Genomic DNA, 19,875 nt, shown 5'->3' with positions numbered 1-19,875 from the left:
ACCGATCGTGAGTGAGTAATATATCACATCGAGTTATGCTAGTTTTAATCGTTCGAACATGGTAATTGTGAACTATTAATGCATCGTCATGCTTGTAAGTGATCGCTTTAACCTGCTATAAAACATATCATGTTGGTAGCATGTTGATTTCGCTGTTCAAATCATGTCTTAGGTCCATTGGATCAAGGGTTCCAAGGTTTGATTATGTTGTTCCCAAAACACTTGCCAAAAAACAAGGCAAACCGTGTAGAGCTCAAGATTAGTACTTTCTAAGAAGCTGGTAAGAAGGCTTATGCCTTGCAACTGAGCTGACTGCTTGCTTCACAGTCTTCTTAATAATAATTATAAGCGTTAAAAAGTAGCTTGAAATGACGTGTTTGGAGGTATTGGCAGAAGCGGTCCATAGACAAAAACATCAAATATTTCGACCCAAAAAAAGACAAAAAATCAAATATATATTTGTGGTGAATACTAAAGACTAGAGTGAGCCCTTTTTTTGCTTTATATTTATACTATTCCCAAGAATCAAAGATCTCTCTCTCATTGTTCATATTTTTCTTCTATTGGGCTTTGTAAAAAGATGACGACACGTGTAAAGGTCTCTTCTTTTCTTCTATACTTCAACTTCTCTCTCTCTTCTTTCCGATTTTTCCATTAAAAAAAAAAAAAATAGCTTAAAATGACACTCATTTCATAATTTTAACTAAAAATATCACTCCTTCCCAATTTTGGTACAACTATCACCTATAAATATAAAATTATTGTCCACTTATTGCTGATTTTTCACAAGTTCAGAAATTTTGTTCTCTCTTAACTCACACAGCTCTCTCTCTCTGGCACATCTCTCTTTCTCTTTGGTATCTGTCTATCACAGCTCTCTGTGTCTCTCTTGGCTCTCTCTATCTTGGCTCTCTCTCTCTCTAGCACAACTCTCTGTCTCTCTCTTTGCTCTCTTTCTCATAGCGCACCCGTTTCTCTCTCTAGCTTCGTTATGTCTCTTTCTCCCCTATTCGATCTCTTGCTCTCTGTTTGGAATCGCGAACCCCTCCCTTTAGCTATGTCTTCTGAATAGCTGCTTGCAACCTTGAAGCTCTAGTGGATTGCCAACCTCGAAAAGGTAGTGTTGATGGTTATTTTCTTAATATCAGTGGGATTATGTGAAATGGGTTATAGTTTGATTGTTTGGGTTTGTGTTGAATTCGTTTTGGCTTTAATTTCTTTGGGTTAGGTTTTGTTGAATATTCATGCTCATTCATATGGGTTTGTACCAATTGCATTTAGATTGGTCTGGATATGTGAATTTTGAAACTTGGGATTTTCCATTCGACGTAGTAGATCTGTATAGTGTGATTCTGATGTGTTACTGGTGTACTGCTGTTATGTTCCTCTTATTTTACAGTCGTATTGCTGTTATATTGCCAATATATTGCTTATGTATTGCTGCTATATTGCATTATATTGTGGTTACATTGCTATTGTATTGTATGGTTATTGTGGTTATATTGTGTTAATGAAATGTTGTTTTGTCATGGTCAGAAATAGAAACAATTGTTATTCTGGTGTGCTACAATGGAAAATGGGTCACCTCGAAGAAGATGTGCAAATACGAAGGGGGTGACTCAAAAGGCTTAATAGTTCCACGAACCATCAAATTTGCTGAACTGTTGGACCGTGTGCATCAGATTGGTAATACAAACAGCAGGGAAGACAAGGTTTGCTTAAAATTCTCAATTTTGGTGGCCTCGAATGAGTGGAAGCACATAAAGATTGAGGACGATGATGATGTCAATTTTTTTATGAAGTACAGTTCCGAGGTAACACCTTCAAAACTAGCTCCCTTACTCGTGAGTATAGAAGATAAAGGACAGACAAATGATGTAGTTCATAGTATGCATATCACGACAGATAGTAGTCAGATGGGTCATTCTTCAGTTGCCATTATTGAAAGCAATGAAGTAACTTGGAATAATACAAATGTCACTGATGTGGGAGGTGAAGTACGGATAGATTTTATGGATATGATTGATTTTAGCGAGGTGGAGGAGATGCATGGTGGTGATAATGGTATTGAAAGAAATGAAGTGTCAGTGTACTCTGTCCCTCCTAATTTGGGCTGCTTGAACACTGCCCAGTTGCCAATAATGTGTTTAGGAGGAGAATCTGAACCCACTCGTCAACATTATTGGAGTCAAATGGGTGAACAAAATCGGTACAATGCTGCCGGTGTAAATGATGAAGAAGCATATTTGGACAGCGGGTTTTCATGAAGTGATTGGAATCCGAAAATTACAGTTGGACAAATTTTCTCTAGTAAGAAAGCATTGTTGACGGAGTTACGGTTGACGGCATTAAGAGGCCACTTTGAATTTAAGGTGCAATTCTCTTGTAAAAACAATATTCCACTGCGCCAATGTATCTTAGACAATATGATTTGTGTTGCTTTGGTAGGTCATGTAAACTCTACTTTTATTTGTGGTGGGTTTCGTGTTATGTTGAATGGGAATTCTTTTAAATTTGCATAATTTGGGTTGCATTGCTACAACATACTGTATTGCTGACAGATTGCTATTATATTGAACTTTTATTGTACTGGTATTGCTTCCAGATTGCTATTATAATTTGAGTGCGAAATTAAAGGGACTGGAATGTAATTCCAAATGGATCCAAAACATTAAAGTTCTTAGAATTCCTATATTACACAGTTATCTGTGATACTCCGACTATACCTTCTTTTCTGATTACAAATTCGGCCGATGCATAGGCCAGATGTGGGGCAAATACAAGGTGAAATGTCCTATGTGTTTGACTACATATACTTGTTGAAGGAGCATTACGAATGTTAACCTCAATAGATTGCTCATGTCTTGCCAAGAACACTCTTGAATTTATGCAATGTGCCCAAGCCAGTCCCAAAGCTGGACTCACCCGTCTGCCTGATGTGTCCAGGGACTCCAAGTTTCCCAACCTCACCCCATTCACTTTATCATGTGGCCCAATAAAATCCACCACTTGGTTGGTGACAACCACCGCCAACCCAAACTTATTTGCTAAACCCTTCAATGTCCCAGATATGTTGAAGAAGAAATTCAGTCCGTTGCAATCTAGACAATAACAAGCAATAAACAATCAGCACTTATCAACAGCCTATTATAGGATATTAAGTGAAAAATAAACAAAAAATACAGAGCATAAACAAAACCCCAGCTATTTACAACTGACCTACTAATTCAATAGCTCAAAGCCACATCTCAAGACACCCAGTACTCTACCACTCCTGCATAATATAATATCTAAAGACACATCTCAACACACCAGATAATCATGAGACAGCTTCAGCTAGAATGGGAATGTGCGGTAGCACAAGCCTAATTGAGAACAATTCAAGACTAACGATAGAAATCTATCTGACTAGAAAGAGTTTTAAAAAACAAGAAGACATCGGGAAAGAATTGATTGACTTCAAGGTATAATGTAATGGAACATCCTATGAATTAGTGGCAACCACAATAATGACTCCACTATGGCCCTCCTTTCAAATGTAAGAAAATGAATGAAATTGGCACCATCCCTTCAGTTTTTTCTTAACAAAATAAGAGGTCTGTATGTATTCTCTACTTTATCGATATCAAAGATAAATTAATAAATAAACCATCAAAACTGTATAAAATGTTTGTAAGACATGTACAATTACAAAATTATAAGTTCTCCTCAGAAACAAAGTTCTCTAAGTATCCATACACAAACAACAAAAGCAAAAGCTTAAACAGTTAGCTTATAGCAAAATCAATGTCCCATTTCTCTAAACCTCAGTTAGCTTATAGCAAAATCAATGTCCCCATTTCTCTAAACCACACCTGCTGGTGGTAGGTTCCCATCTTCACTCATTTCCCGCTTTCTTTTAAGCAGACAATGATCAAGCACAAAAGAGCAAACTTTTAAAGAACTCATATTACACCACATATAGTTCTAAAGAAAACTTATCCATATCCAATATGCAAGCCCTAAAGTTAGTAAACAGAGTTATAAAAAAATATGTCAAATTAACAAGCATTATTCTCAAACAAAAAGTATGATATGGTTGGGAGTTTACAAGTTCAAAATGATATACACAGGTTAATTGTCTTAGACTTTAGATATCATCTTCAACAAAGAAAATACATACCGATTAGACTTGTAAGAAGGTTAAATGCAATGGTCATAAAGACCCATAGTAAGCCACCAAATACCAATCAATAACTGCTACAAAAACCATAATAAAACCATAATAAACTAAAAATACAACAGCACTAAAATGCCAACACAACATCACTACATTAGCAATACACTAGCAAAAAAACAACAATACGACATCAATAGCAACAGCAAAACAACAGCAGTGCAAGCATCAGTCCACAAAGAACAAACCCATTCACTGTTTCAAACAAGGAATCATCATACTAAGATCATTTAATCAAGCCACACGTAGTTCTCTCATAAAACCCAATTCCACACTCAGGCGATACCTCATTTCATTTCTCTGTATTCCACATAATCTCCCCATACGCCGGTACAACTAACGCCACGTATGGGGTCTGTCAACACGCCGGATAACCTACGCCACGTGCGACCATACCATACTATCCTAATATCTCCCCATACGCCGGTACAACCAACGCCACGTATGGGGTCTGTCTCAACGCCGGATAACCTACGCCACGTGAGACCTACACGTCATATCACATAACTCCCCATACTCCGGTACAACCAACGCCACGTATGGGGCCTGTCCCAACGCCGGATAACCTACGCCACGCGGGACCTCAACATCATATCACAAATCTCCCCATACGCCGGTACAACCAACGCCACGTATGGGGCCTGTCGATACGCCGGATAACCTACGCCACGTGCAACCTCAACACAATACTACAATATCTCCCCATACGCCGGTACAACCAACGCCACGTATGGGGCCTGTCTCAACGCCGTATAACCTACGCCACGTGAGACCTGACTTTCACTTGGTGGTGCTTGTAGTGAAACCAAGATCCAAGGAGGTACCTAAGGTAATGCGTATAGCACTCCAACTAACATTCTAGACTCTTTTGTACCCTTGTACAAACATATATATATATATATCATTATATTTTAATACTAATATTGCGTAAACCCTAATAATAGTCTAGCACCCGCTAATCCCCCTGGGAAGGTGAGATTACTCCAGGAGACTCACGGTCAACGAAGGGTCGAACTACCCTAACCCTGGTCAACGGGCCCACGGAGACCACGACCTCCAAACTCCGATCCGAAATTTCCTATGGGTTCTATACGGTATAGGACACTTGTCCTGCAAGTTTGGTTCAGATCGGACGATCGGATCGCTCACGATCGCACGATCTAACGGTTATTATAAAATATAAACTTTAAATTATTAAATCGGAACATCCGGGGCTCCGATTCACGATCCGTGAATTCCTCCACGATCCTAGAAATACCTAGATTAACATATATTATTTTCGAGACCATCCAACGGTCCCAACCTATCGAACCCGGATAACGCCCGATAGGCGATATCCGTTCGATAGTCAACCGACGTCCGAATTGAGATCCGCGAAATCCTACGCGCTCGTGACGGCACGAGGACCTCAAAACTGCCCAGAGACACGCCACCACCCTCGCCCACGCGCCGCCACACGCGCGGGCAGACCGGGTGTCCAAAGCGATTACGGTCCGTCGAAAAATCTTGGAATCGAGACTCCAAACTCCTACCCTAGGTAAAACACCCCATTTGAAGTCACTTTTGTTCTTGGACAACCCCCAAAAAGTGGCCGGAAATGGCCGATCACGGCGGCCGAAGTTCGGCCAATTTTCAATTCGAAAATCGAATTGGTTACGCTAAGAATCGATCTAATCCTACCCAACCATCAGCTAGAGCATGCAGAAGGGATGAATTTCCATACCTTGATCGCCAGAAATGGCGGCCGGAGGAGGGAGATCGGAGCCGGCGAAGTTCCGGGCGAAAATCGCCATTTTTCGGCGGCTGGAGCGGCGGCTGATGTCGGGGGAGGGCTGGGTCGTGACGCCGAGGCCGAGCCGGTTCTTTTGGCACCGGTCCCGACCGCAGCCGCGGCCGGTGGCCGGAGATACGAGGAGAGAGAGAGAGAGAGAGAGAGAGAGAGAGAGAGAGAGAAAACCAGATTTTTATAAAAAATCCCATTTCGAAATATTTACGATTGTGCCACTGGGTTTCTTTTGACCATAACTCTCCCGTTACAACTCCGATTCGAGCCCACTACGTGTCTATGAACTCGTCTCAGTACGACCTATCCAAAAATACCAGTCACGGTCCCAAACTCTCTCCGGTTAAAAATATGACTAAAATACCCTTAAAATAATTAAATAATTAAATAAGGGTTAAATTTAGGGAAATTTGGGGTCGGGGTGTTACACCCCAAAACCAATTTCAGTGAAACCCCTGAACCAATTTCAGAGAAACCCTAAACCTTCAGCCAATTTCAAACAAACCCCTGAACCAATTTCATAGAAATGCATAAACCCTAAACCAACTTCAGAGAAACCCTTAAACTGTAAGAAAATGACGATGAACAGTACATGTTCAAGGTGAACGATGGAGTTGAGTTTCGATGAACAGATTTCGCTGGGAGAGGAAGAGAGAAGAGAGAGTCAAAGCTGAGCGATGAGAGATTAAGAGCTGAGCGACGAGAGAGTGAAGAGAAACTGAGAGACGGAGCCAAGAGAGAGAGCTGAAAGAGAACTTCAGCAAAACTGATAGAGAACTTCAGCAAAAGTGATATGTGTGCAATAAGGGGACAATAAATATATATTTATAGGTTATAGTTCCAATTTTTTTTAAAAATGGTGGTATTTTCAGTTACAATTATAAAAATGGTGGTATTTAGGGCTATTTCCCAACCAAAAAAAAAAAAAACGATTTTTTAAAAAATATTCTAAAGCTTTGATTTTGTGGTGACGCGTTGAGCAATTTGCATGGAGGAAAATGCAGGAACAGAAAATGAGGAGAGAGACAGAGAATAGAAGGGACAAGGTGCGCCGAGGACAGAAGGGGACGCATCAGCCAAAACACACATGATTAGGAAGCGATAATTAAACACGCTTATTAGCAGGAAATAAACCCAAGACTGCGAAAGCGATGAAAGAGACGTATATAATTGTAAGCTACAAGAAGAAGCACCAACCAACAGAAGTAGCAAGTACAGAAATGATAAAGCTCCAGCTTTTCCAATACCCACATGAGTTTCTGAGAAAAACCCACAACCCAAAGCCAAAGCCCTCTATATGGAGCTCGAAAGCAGAGAGAGAGGCACCGCCACATTCTCATCCTCAGCTACCAGCAACATGATGCCCAACAAAAACAACACTACCACTAGCGGCACCGCCAAAAGAGACAAGTCAATTGCTCAGTACAATGCAGATGCTGGCATTTTAGCTGAATATGAGCAGTCTACTGCGTCTGGTAAGTCCTTTAACTATTCAAGATCAGTGCTTTATCCTCCAGAATCTGTACCTGAAGAGCAAATAAGTGTCTATTTCTCGAGAATCCAAAGGGGTGCTCTTGTTCAATCCTTTGGTTGTATGCTTGCAATTGAAGAACCCACTTTTAGAATTATCGGTTATAGTGAGAATTGCTTTGAGTTGTTGGGTTTGGATAGTCTCTTTGAGTCAAAACAATTAAAGGGTCTAATTGGAATTGATTCTAGAACCTTGTTTACACCTTCTTCCGGGGCTTCACTGGCCAAAGCTGCTGCGTCCAGGGAGATATCATTGTTAAACCCAATTTGGGTTTATTCTAGGAGTACCCAGAAGCCATTTTATGCTATATTGCATAGAATTGATGTGGGAATTGTGATTGATTTGGAGCCTGCTAGGTCTGGTGATCCTGCATTGTCGCTTGCAGGCGCTGTGCAGTCACAGAAACTTGCGGTTCGGGCAATTTCTAGGCTTCAGTCTCTCCCTGGAGGAGATATTGGTGTGTTATGTGATACAGTTGTGGAAGATGTTCAGAAGCTTACTGGATATGACAGAGTTATGGTTTACAAGTTCCATGAGGATGATCATGGTGAAGTTGTGTCTGAAATCAGAAGGGCAGATTTAGAATCCTATTTGGGTTTACATTATCCTGCCACGGATATCCCTCAAGCTGCCCGTTTCTTGTTCAAGCAGAATCGTGTACGCATGATTTGTGATTGCAATGCAAATCCAGTTAAAATCATTCAAAGTGAAGAACTAAAGCAGCCTCTGTGCTTGGTCAATTCAACCCTCCGGTCACCACATGGCTGCCACAGACAGTACATGGCCAACATGGGATCCATTGCCTCATTGGTGATGGCAGTTATTATCAATGGTAATGATTCGACGAAGCTTTGGGGGTTGGTAGTGTGCCACCACACTTCACCCCGTTATGTCCCTTTCCCTCTTCGCTATGCTTGTGAGTTTCTTATGCAGGCATTTGGGCTGCAGCTGTACATGGAGCTTCAATTGGCAGCACAGTTGGCTGAAAAAAAGGTTCTCAGAACACAAACCTTGCTTTGTGACATGCTCCTCCGGGATGCCCCATCAGGTATTGTGACCCAATCTCCTAGTATAATGGATCTTGTGAAGTGTGATGGGGCTGCATTGTATTATGGCGGGACATGTTGGTTGTTAGGTGTAACTCCAACTGAATCACAGGTTAAAGATATAGCAGAGTGGCTGCTAAGTAATCATGGGGATTCCACAGGTCTGAGTACCGATAGTTTGGCAGAAGCTGGTTACCCTGGTGCACCTTTACTGGGTGATGCAGTCTGTGGTATGGCTACTGCAAGAGCCAGTTCAAAGGATTTCTTGTTTTGGTTCAGGTCTCACACTGCAGAGGAAGTCAAATGGGGAGGAGCTAAGCATCATCCAGAGGCTAAGGATGATGGTGGAAGGATGCACCCAAGATCATCATTTAAAGCTTTTCTTGAAGTAGTTAAAAGTAGAAGTTTGCCTTGGGAGGTCTCTGAAATTAATGCCATCCACTCTTTACAGCTCATAATGAGAGACTCGTTTCAGGATATGGAAGAAAGTGTTTCTAAGGCAATAAATAATGCTCATCAGAGTGATACTGAAATGCAGCCTCAGGGGATAGATGAACTCAGTTCTGTGGCATGTGAAATGGTTAAATTGATTGAGACAGCTTCAGTTCCGATTTTTGGGGTTGATTCAGCTGGTCTCATCAATGGATGGAATACAAAGATGGCTGAATTGACAGGATTACAAGATAGCGAAGCTATGGGGAAGTCCCTAGCTAATGAAATTGTTTGTGAGGACTCACGGGAAGCTGTTGAAGATCTTTTATGCAGAGCCTTACAAGGTAAATTTTTTCTTGCATTTATAATGTACTGTGTTTGAGGATTTTAAAGTACTCAAATGTCATAGACACTACATTCCATGCTTATGCATGCTTATAAGTTACCAAGTACTATGCAAATAGCTTACTAACTTCTATACTGCTTCTATTGTCAATCATTGCTTCACAAGTTCAGTTCTTTCGGCTCGTCTTCTTGAACTTTGCTAATTATACTGTGTGGTTGCACTAACACATTTGTCCTCTCTTAACTGTAGCTGCCTTACTGGGCCGCCTTATCATCTCTTGCATATTTGGTCCATACTTCTTGGCCTTCTTCCCTTTATCCCTTAAGGGCCCCAGAGTAGAGCTTGATGACTTTTCTTATTAGTATAACATTTGTTCTTCAGTGCTCACAAAGAAACATCTTCAACTAGTGAAGACAGCCATGTTTAAGTTTCTTTTATCCTGTCAAATTTTCAAAATATCCAATCTTTGCATTTTTATCTTAACATTTTAAATACTCCTTTAGCAGGGCCTGAAGTAGGCTGTCCTATAGGTAAGAAGCTGACATGATAAAATATGTTTCAAGGGCTTTTTGATGAATAGGGTCCATTACAAATCTGCGTTCTTATTATTTTGTGGGACATAGAGACTTTTTTCCTTTTTTTATTCTTTGAGTGATGGCTCATACTTTAAGTAAGATTTCTTCTTCAGTTATCAGTTGCTTTAGCAAATATATGGAATGATTCATAGGAAGTTGAGGGATTTAGACTTTTGTATGGAATTTATTTTTGAAATTCAAAAACCTAGTTTTCGTCCTCCTTTGCCTCTATAATTATAATCTTAATTTTCCAAACAGTAGCCGATGTTAACTTCTATCTTATCCAGGTGAGGAGGACAGGAATATTGAGTTAAAACTGAGAAATTTTGGGCACTCTCAGCATAACTCGGTTGTCTATGTTGTAGCCAACACTTGCACAAGTAGGAATCATGCAAAGAATGTTGTTGGTGTATGCTTTGTGGGTCAAGATATTACTTGTGAAAAAGTTGTTATGGATAAATTCATCCGTTTGCAAGGCGATTATAAGGCTATTATACAGAGTCTTAACCCATTGATTCCACCCATATTTGCATCTGATGAGAATGCCTGCTGCTCTGAATGGAATGCAGCCATGGAAAAGCTTACTGGTTGGACAAGAGATGACGTTATTGGTAAAATGCTTCCTGGGGAAATCTTTGGAGGTTTCTGTCGGCTGAAAGGTCAAGATACACTGACTAAATTTATGATTATATTGTACCAAGGAATCAGTGGTCAAGATATTGAGAAGTTTCCACTTGGGTTTTTTGATAGAAAAGGGAACTTTGTTGAGGTGATCTTAACAGCAAGCAAGAGGACTGATGGAGGTGGAAATATAATTGGTTGTTTCTGCTTCTTGCAAATATCTTTGCCTGACCTGCAGCAGCCCTTGGAAGGACACAAACAAGAGGGTAGAGAAGGCTTTTCAAAACTAAAGGAATTAACATACATGCGACAAGAGATGAAAAATCCTTTAAATGGTATTCGGTTTACGCACAGACTACTTCAAAATACAACTATTTCAGAATATCAGAAGCAATTTCTTGACACTAGTGATGCATGTGAAAGACAAATCATGACAATCATCGAGGATATGAATATGAGAAGCATAGAGGAAGGGTGAGTATTCTTATTAATTGGTTCATGATGTGCGTAAGCTAACTCCTTTAAATTTATTTGTAGTGTATAGGTTCTTTTCTTTCACTATGTGCATAGTAAATTATATAAAATCCCAAATCAGAACTTTTCAAATCAACTGGTTTTAGCTCTAATGTTTTTCCTAATTCTTGGTGTCATTATCTTTGGGGGTATTTTCTTATAAAAACAGTAATAATCTTATCTTTTCGCAACATATTTAGTTCTTTGTTTTTTTGAAATCATTATGAAATAATTACACAATAAGAAAGCACTTAATACATAAACGACATTAGTCTTTTTAGTGTGCTTATGAACTTGAGCGAGAATAAGCCTCACATCTTATCCTGGTTATAGCAGTAGCGTGAAGCTGAACATGGAAGAATTTGTCTTGGGAAACATTTTGGATGCCATTGTTAGTCAATCAATGATCTCATTGAGGGAAAAGAATCTGCAGCTTTTTCATGAGATTCCAGAAGAAGTTAAATCACTATCTTTGCATGGGGATCAAATCAGGCTGCAGTTGGTCTTGTCTGATTTCTTGCTCAATGTAGTGAATCATGCACCTTCCCCAGATGGCTGGGTTGAAATTAAAATTTTACCTGGTCTAAAGTTAATACAGGATGGCAACAATTGTATCCGTTTACAGTTCAGGTACCTCAACCATTTTTAGGTTCATATTTTGACTATGCACAGCTAATAAATTTAACATAAACCTTACTTGTCCTTATCTTCTTGTGCATGTAGAATGACTCACCCCGGTCAAGGCCTTCCGGCTGCGCTTATCCGAGATATGTTCGAGGGAGGAAATCGATGGACTACGCAGGAAGGGCTTGGCCTAAATCTGTCCAGGAAACTTCTGAATAGAATGAATGGTCAGGTTCAGTATGTTAGAGAGCATGACAAATGTTACTTCCTCATTGACCTTGAATTTAAAACCAGGAAAGAAAGGCAGAGGGTTTCAGTGTCACAGGCCGATATGAGCACAATGTCTTAAGTTTCATCAGGATCTCTGTTTGTTGAGTCTCTTGATATTTAGGGCATCATCAAGGCTGTCTGAACCACCTTCTACCTTGGCCTAAAAATTCGGTCAACCGTAGTATTTAGGACAGCTTTACTCAGCTTCCATTTTATATGGTTTACCTAGCAAAAATCCTTCCTCATGTGCAGGTTCTATTACTTCAGCTGTTTTTCTTTGTATTTTACCAACTTTGTTTAAAATAAAGTAAAAATAAAAATATCATGTGTATGAAATAGGGCTGCGGGACCAACACATTAGATTTACTGGCCGAGGTAGGTTATCTTATGTATAAATGCAATCCTGACGTTATGATGTATATATATATATATATATAATCTTTTATCATTCCAGCCCCTCAATCAAAGCAGGGTGTTTATTTATTGGAAGCCCTCCTGTGATGGTATTCATTTGCATCATTGCAATGCAAATTCTCTGCAAGGTATTCTAAGCAAAATAATAATCATCATCATCAGATAAAACTATGACACGTTATGAATCATTTTATGTTGGCTTCATTATGAATCATTTTAATCAAGCAATCAATCTTGAATACAGAATTTTGCATTCAGCTGGAATTTTAAAACGAGTGATGCTATTGTCTCATTTTTGCACCCTGGGTGTAATTGTCTACCTTTTGATTCTTCGGATATCAATCCTCAAATTCACATTTGAATGTGTTTGAAGAATTCAAAATGTATAAGATGGAAACCGTTATCTGGGCAATGTCACATCTCAAATACACATTTGAATTTTCCATTGCAAGAACCCAACAAATAATTATGCCGAAAAGATTCTGGCCCCCACTGTACAATTTTGTACCCAATGTTAAATCACCGACCCCTCGCTCAAAACACATTGACCCATATACCCATATCAACATCATATTTGCGGACTACGTTATCCACACCCCAAGCCACGCAAACAAAAATGAGCCCAAAAATAAGAAAGCTGCACAACTGGTGACAAACGCATCTGGCTGCTGAGAGAATTGAATTCGCCTAAATGCGTTCCCTTATCTGGCTCATATCAGACTGTTAAATGCAGAGGAAACAAATTCCTACTACTGTTTCTTGTAAAACTCCCTAGAAAATACTACCAAAAGGAACTAGAATACAATCTGCATGCATCCTTCTCCCACTCTACGTTTATATACTTGATGATATATATGATGGTTAGAAGCCACGGCCACCACCAAATTGGGCCGAGGGCATCTGCTTCAAATACACTGTTAACTCTTATCTGGCTTCTCATCAGAGCCACACTCTAGGCTTCCTGATGAATCAGAGTCCGACTCGTTCCGCTGACCGACATGGGTGTTCATATTATTGGAAGGAAGATGTTCTTGGATAATCTATATAGAAGAAATGCACAAGATCATATCAAACATTCCATTTGTGTGTGTGAAGCATCAATGCATACAATTAAGCTAGTTCCATAAAGCAAGTTAGAAGTTTAAAAAAGCAACGGCTTTCTTGTAGTGTTTATTGTACTACCTGATCACCAGCCTCAGAACCCTCTGAGTGAAAGAGAATCGGGCGACAACGTTTGTCTTCATTCATTAGGCTTGAATTTTGAAAGTGGGCCACAAGAGCTGCCTTCCCCTGGATACGAGCATAAGCCAAGGAGGCAACTTTTTCACTATTGAACTTCTCCCACTTCTTTCCATTGAATGCCTGTATTATAATGGAAATAAGTGTATATCAATAACATATCCCATTTCCTTTATAGCATGCCAGTACCATGTCAGCCGCTAATAAGCTAAAGCCTAAAACTATTTTTTGTAAGGGTAAAACGAGAAAGCTCAAATTGGCAGAACACATCTCACAATACAACGAAGACAATGATGTAGAAATAACCCAAAGAATTAACATATAATCCTAAAAAAGAGGGGGGAAAAGAGGGAAAGCACCTCATAAAATGGGATGATGTGTGAAGGAGACAGCATATTGATAAATGCATAGCCCACATTGCATTTGTTCTGCACATAAGAGGAATATCAATCAAGGAAGACTTGTAGGGAAAATGAAAAAGGAAATAAATTATTGAAGAAGAAAGTGTCGAAACATACTCTTAAAGAAACCTAAATTACCTTAAAATCAATCGGCAGATAGAGAAAATCGAAAGTACCCTTGTGATTTTCATCTATTGCAGCAAGTAACATTTTTGAGGTGTATCTAATGGACAGAAAAAATAATCATGATAATGGCCATCAAATGTAATAAATATATGACAGAACTATAAAAGTCAGTCTTACTTATTTGGAATATTTTTTATCATTAATGTTGTTCTAGTATCGTCCCCACTGATAATCTTATCTAAATCAAGCTGAAACTGTTTCTTGCTATCAATCTGGCTCCCACTATTCTCAACTCGTCTGCTCCGCCCACGCTCAATTAAACCATCTATGCTTGTAGGTGGCAGTCCTGTGTATGGGCCATTACCTAAAAACACAGGGCTAAGCTTCGGGGAGGCCATCATTTTAAAGCTTGAGGAATTACTTTCAGACATGTTTCCTGGTATAGATATGCCAACATTCCTAGCAGCAGAAGCACTCATATTAATCATAAAATTTCCACTGTTGGGGCCCAAACCCATGCCTCCATAGGCAGTGGAACTCAAAAATGAAGTTTCTGGTGACTCGGGGAAGTAATTGAAGTGCCTGTCTAACGGAACACCAGATGGGGCGGATCCAACATGATGATGGTGATGGGAAGGGCTAAGGAAAGAGCCACGATGACCTGAGAATGGAAAGGCATGACCCTTCCCATTAGATGTAAGTTGATGTCCCACTGACTGTCGCGGCCAAGCTGAAGAATTGGTGTGTTCTGAGTAAGGAGTCGGACTCCCCCAAAGAAATTGTGGGCCTGATAACGTTTCCATACCAGATCCACTTGAGGTTGAAGGACCAAATGAGTGCATACTGCCATGGAAATGGCTTGAATTTGGCTCTGGAAATGAATGTGATTGTTGAAATGCAGATCCCTGGGATGAGTTTGTATTGGTAAATATATGATCCGCATGACTCCCCCTTCCTTGGTTATTGCCGATAGGTGCAACCTTCACATTGTTTGATATTTGGGGATGCAGAATTAACGCCAATCCAGGCAACTGGTTGCTATTTGTTGGACTCAGGGTCCTGAAACCAGGAGATTTACTAATACTGTGTACAGGACTATGTTCAATGGGGTTGAACTGTGCCCAGCTACCTGTCAAGAATATTGCATTTACCTCATTTTGTAAGAAAAATGCATTATAAAAAAATGTTGTCTTGATTAAGGCATTGTATGTTCAAAGCAATATAAATCTCAAAGAAGAAGTTACCTGGTGGAGAGTTGGTTATCGGCGAACCCACAGGATGTCGATAACTCCGAGATTCATCTTGTTCAAGGTCTTGATTCAGTTGCAATATCAAGCTAGAAGGTACACAGTGCACAATACAATCAATAACAGACACCAACACTTGGTTCAAGCACAATACCGAAAACAGACAACACGAAAGTTTTAATAATCACAAAGCATAATTAGAGTTAAACAACATCATTATTTAATTTTAATTATTAAAATAACAGAATAAAAACATCAAATTAATGTGCCAAAGAATGTTTCTGTGAAACATTTAACTAGTTGTAGTGCTTAAGAAAAGAAATTGTCTATAAACAAGTTTCACTTCCGACTAGAAGAAGATTAACCACTAATCTCTCTAGTGGTCATAACTTGTAGCCACAAAAAAAAAACTCTAGAAATCGTAGTATTTATATTGTATACGCACTTTCGACGAGCTCCACCAGGGCGACTGGGTTCAAGCTTTATGCGTTTACCAGCTATGTCGCTCCTATTTAATGACTTAAGGGCTGCTTCTGCAGCTCTGACATCATAATACTCAATAAATTTATGATGTCTCTTGTGCGGTGTTTCCCTTATCTGCTTTGTACACCAGAAAAATACATGTTAACCACCTTCTAAATTAAAAAATAAGTAAATAATTAAACACAAAACAAGAAATTAAGATACAATTATCACCTCTTTGACCTCGCCATAAGCCCCAAATATTTGACGGAGGTCTTCATTTGAAACTGATGGATCCAAATTGAAAACTACCAAGGTTCCTTGATTAATATCTTTCTCTGATGGATTATCCTGGTATGGCATGAAAAAAGGAATGCAAAAATTGTAAGATATATAAAAGGGTGCCGATGAACAACTAATAAAGAACTGGAATGCTGTTCTGACCTTTGGAATTGAGAAGTGAATATCAAGTTTCCTCCGTCGCAGAGGCTTATTTTGTAATGTGCGCATAGCAGTTCGAGCAGCACGAATATCATAATAAGATATCATCACAAAGCCCCTATGTTTACATGCAGTGTACAGCGTTCTAATGTCGCCATATTGCTGCAAAATAGATTAATAAATAAATGAATGATATAACATTGAACCTGTGAAAGAAGGAAAACAAATATTTATGCTCAGCCAATAAAATAAAAATCTTGATAGACTCTCAGACCTTCATAAGTAGTTATGCATTCATATCTTGTAGATATAGCAAGGCCTAAATGAGATGATAAAAGATTAAAGATGAAACTTTTAGTGCAAAATACATCTTTGACCATTTGATGTTGCCTTCAATTTCAGTAGATAATATATATGCCCATAGATTCTTTTGAAATTTTTTTAGACAAATCCAAACTACAGTTTGTATAGTTTCTTTTTATGAAACAATTTTGTAAAATGTTAACCTCGCTTGACAAACTTCTTTTATTTTCATAAAAGGTGCGCGAGGATCTAAGAGAACCCTTGATAATTGTAACAGTGTCAAGTTCTACTCAGGAAGCACGTGTAATATATCACAAACTTGCACAGAACTTATGGAAACCAAAGACATACCAGACAAGTGAACAAAGGATATGGGTATTACTGGAATAAAACACAAGGAGCTCTGCCTTATTTGAATTACCTCAAAAAGTGCTTTCAGTTCTGAATCCTCAACATTACTATTGATATTTCGCACAAATAACGTTCTAGAAGGATGCTCTCCATATGGATGTTCTCCAGCAACAGCTCCCACACCATTTGGAAGAGCATAATGAGCGATCCCATTCCCAGTAGCACCATCAGATAAACTTACTTTTGCCATGCCAACTCGCAGGCTCTCCTGTGGATCAGTTTCCAATTCCATGCCACCTCCACTACCAAAGAGATCATACTCTTCCAAGTCTTCCAGGGAACCAGGCAACCCACTGAGGTCAAGATCATCTGCTATGCCAGCTAATAGCTCCTCCTCGTCCCCAGGAAGCAAGCTTCCAATTGCATGAGTTTCAATATCTTCAAGTGTATCATTGCCCTCAAAATTATGGCCCAGCTTATTTAAGCCAGTTGAGAGATCATCAATAGATTGACAGCCATGTTCTGTATCATTCAAGTTCACTGCAAGAATGCAAAAATACATGAGTCATTCCCTACTAAATGTGGCATTGAAAATCTTAATGCAATAGCTCACACATACACTTTGGATGTGGAAGAACAGGTAACGAGCTTGAAAAGAGGGTAGCATCACTTGAGGCATGATGGACACCAGATCCAGATAAAATTCCCCGACCTCCTCTACCCACTTCTTTGGGGATACCCACCATTGGAATCTCGGTTGGGCCTACAAGACAAGTTAACAGACACGTCAGTCAGAAATCAAACTGCATATAGTCTGGACATAATACAATATATGATTCTGGACTATTACCAGAAGATGAAAAGTTGAAAGACTGATTCATTGCATCCCTGTCCTGCTTAAAATTAACAATGCACAAGAGTTAACTTCTGTGATGGTAACGAAAGTAACAGAACTAAACAATCTGCAACTCAGAGTACTAGAAAATCTGATATACTCACAGATTTATATACATTATTACTAAAGATACTACAGAGCACAGAGATGCAATTGGTCAATACTCATCATCCAGTTCAAAGTAAACCCACTGCGTTATATAATGAAAAGGAAATCAATAAATAAAAAACCCCCCCTTGGAATACAACTCAAAAAAGCGTCCAATTCAAGAAATCAAAGGAATATGGACATAGAAATACATAAACTTACGAATTAGGAAATGAATTAACAGCATATTGTTTAGAGGGTGTGTGTCCATTTTCAATAAGTGGGAAACTTTGCAGCTACAGATAATCACAACTGGCTTAAACCCACAAGTATTAAACAGCTATATATCAGGAATCAAAGACCCATGCTTCTATGCATTCAAACGGCCTCATAAGATTCAAACAGATAAAATAAAATCTTGGAAATGCATATCAGTCTAATCTCTGAAGCTCTCAGAGTCCGGAGTTAGAACAGTTAATTCTTTGTTGCTATTTGGGACTGAACTGTTCAGCACAATAGTCATATAAATACCAAAAAGCTCAATAATTGATATAGTTTGGCCAAATTCTATATAAGTTCAAGGAAAACCAAATACTTAAAAAGGAACAAAGATATGATTGAAGCAATATTTTACACAACTTATACAACTACTACACTCGAAAAACTATGCAAGTCCACAAAACCCGTTTGATCAAACTTACAAAATACTGAACGAAAGAAAACGACAATAAAATTGAGAACAGATGTCACCTGAAGAGGTACAAAGGCAAGCCCAACCCTAGAGCTTCACCGTGTAGACGATCACAGAGAGAGGGGCAGTGTTCTTGCCACTGCTGCCACTTTCTCTCTCTAAAACCCAATTGGAATTTGTTTGCACAGAGAGAGAGAGAGAGAGAGAGAGAGAGAGAGGAGAGTGATGGTGATTGGACGAGAAGAGTAAAGAAAAACTAAAAGCAGCGGAGAATGATTGAGAGAGAGAGAGAGAGAGAGAGAGAGAGATAGAGTGGGTTTTTTGGGTTTGGATTTGGGTTACGAAATGGGGGTGGTTTCACTTGTATTTAAAATGAATTTGGTGCCCAACAACATTGATCTTTTTATGAATTAATTTTATTCAAATTAAAAATATTTGTAAACAAAAAAAAAAACCCAAAATAGGGAAAGTTACCTATTTGGTTGAATGCTTATCCACGTTATTATATGGCATGATTGGCATAATTAAGGTTTGGGAATCTTACTTTTATTTTGATGATGATAGAGGTGAATTTAATAAATTTTGGATAATGATAAAGCTAAAAGTGGATAATAATTAGCCACATCATCAGTTTAGTTTCTATAAACAGCTAATTTTATACAGTCTGTGCCATGCCATGACATCTCTAGGGTCCTCAATCTAGTATTTGCAATTTAGATTATTATACACTAACAAAATTATTTTACAAAAAATCACTAATTCTCTAGGGACATATTTTGTGTCACGAAAAAACAGTTGAGTTTTGATTATTCACCCTAGTTTAGTAAATTCTATCGTTTTGCAACCAAAAAAAAAAAATCATTCACTCATAGATTGCTTTAAAAAAGAGAAAAATCCTTAAAAGATATGTGGATTTTAACGATATGATTATAGTCATGAATATTTCTTATGTAATTACTTAAGAGATAAGTGTGAGATTTGTCACATCACTTAAGAAAATGTGTGAGCTTCTCTAAATTGAAGTATTGTAGGAAGGAAAATATTTCCCTCCTCATAAGGTAAGTAGGAGCCCCTACATTCTTACTAATAGAAGTGTGACAAGTGTGTGTGCATAAGTTTTAACTTTTTGTATTTTTTATAAATTATTTTTTCATATATGTCAAACTGTAATTTGTATAAAGAAGGAGTACCAAATATGCATTTAGAAAAAGGATACTTGTCAGCCTATGTTTTCATAAATTTAAGAAAACTTTCCTTTAAA

The 19,875-nt window shown here is 38.7% G+C and overlaps 2 protein-coding genes across 4 annotated transcripts; one reads left to right on the top strand and one right to left on the bottom strand.

Annotated features, from left to right (window-relative positions):
• Positions 1–7,110: 7,110 nt before the first annotated feature.
• LOC117626512 (phytochrome E-like) lies at positions 7,111–12,405 on the top strand. 2 transcript variants are annotated; one of them, XM_034358233.1, is made up of 4 exons: positions 7,111–9,352; positions 10,217–11,024; positions 11,397–11,693; positions 11,787–12,405. In XM_034358233.1, the coding sequence occupies exons 1-4, from the start codon at positions 7,297–7,299 to the stop codon at positions 12,034–12,036; spliced, it is 3,411 nt and encodes a 1,136-aa protein (XP_034214124.1). In that variant the 5' UTR covers positions 7,111–7,296; the 3' UTR covers positions 12,037–12,405. The 2 variants fall into 2 exon arrangements, with proteins under 2 accessions (XP_034214124.1, XP_034214125.1); XM_034358234.1 differs by having other exon boundaries at positions 7,112–9,352; positions 11,400–11,693.
• Positions 12,406–12,680: 275 nt separating this feature from the next.
• Positions 12,681–18,932, bottom strand: LOC117623889 (protein MEI2-like 5). 2 transcript variants are annotated; one of them, XM_034354906.1, is made up of 13 exons: positions 18,674–18,932; positions 17,792–17,834; positions 17,561–17,704; positions 17,012–17,481; positions 16,291–16,449; positions 16,081–16,197; positions 15,830–15,981; positions 15,382–15,473; positions 14,315–15,266; positions 14,150–14,234; positions 13,970–14,038; positions 13,554–13,733; positions 12,681–13,411 (listed from the first exon to the last, which is right to left on the bottom strand). In XM_034354906.1, the coding sequence occupies exons 2-13, from the start codon at positions 17,820–17,822 to the stop codon at positions 13,289–13,291; spliced, it is 2,574 nt and encodes an 857-aa protein (XP_034210797.1). In that variant the 5' UTR covers positions 17,823–17,834; positions 18,674–18,932; the 3' UTR covers positions 12,681–13,288. The 2 variants fall into 2 exon arrangements, with proteins under 2 accessions (XP_034210797.1, XP_034210798.1); XM_034354907.1 differs by lacking the exon at positions 17,792–17,834 and having other exon boundaries at positions 12,786–13,411; positions 18,674–18,930.
• Between the last annotated feature and the right edge of the window lie 943 nt (positions 18,933–19,875).

The sequence above is a fragment of the Prunus dulcis genome, chromosome 4, assembly GCF_902201215.1.
Source record: "Prunus dulcis chromosome 4, ALMONDv2, whole genome shotgun sequence".
Lineage (NCBI taxonomy): Eukaryota > Viridiplantae > Streptophyta > Magnoliopsida > Rosales > Rosaceae > Prunus > Prunus dulcis.
This window is presented reverse-complemented; position numbering and strand designations above follow the sequence as displayed.

Excerpts from the sequence above, each read along its gene's own strand:
- LOC117623889 (XM_034354906.1), bottom strand. The coding sequence starts at position 17,822 with ATGAATCAGTCTTTCAACTTTTCATCTTCTG. Across the intron at positions 15,474-15,829 it reads CCTGGTGGAGCTCGTCGAAA|CTTGATATTGCAACTGAATC; the intron begins GTGCGTATACAA and ends TGTACCTTCTAG. Across the intron at positions 13,412-13,553 it reads GTTCTGAGGCTGGTGATCAG|ATTATCCAAGAACATCTTCC; the intron begins GTAGTACAATAA and ends TCTTCTATATAG.
- LOC117626512 (XM_034358233.1), top strand. The coding sequence starts at position 7,297 with ATGGAGCTCGAAAGCAGAGAGAGAGGCACCGCCACATTCTCATCCTCA. Across the intron at positions 11,025-11,396 it reads ATGAGAAGCATAGAGGAAGG|CAGTAGCGTGAAGCTGAACA; the intron begins GTGAGTATTCTT and ends TCCTGGTTATAG. Across the intron at positions 11,694-11,786 it reads TGTATCCGTTTACAGTTCAG|AATGACTCACCCCGGTCAAG; the intron begins GTACCTCAACCA and ends TTGTGCATGTAG.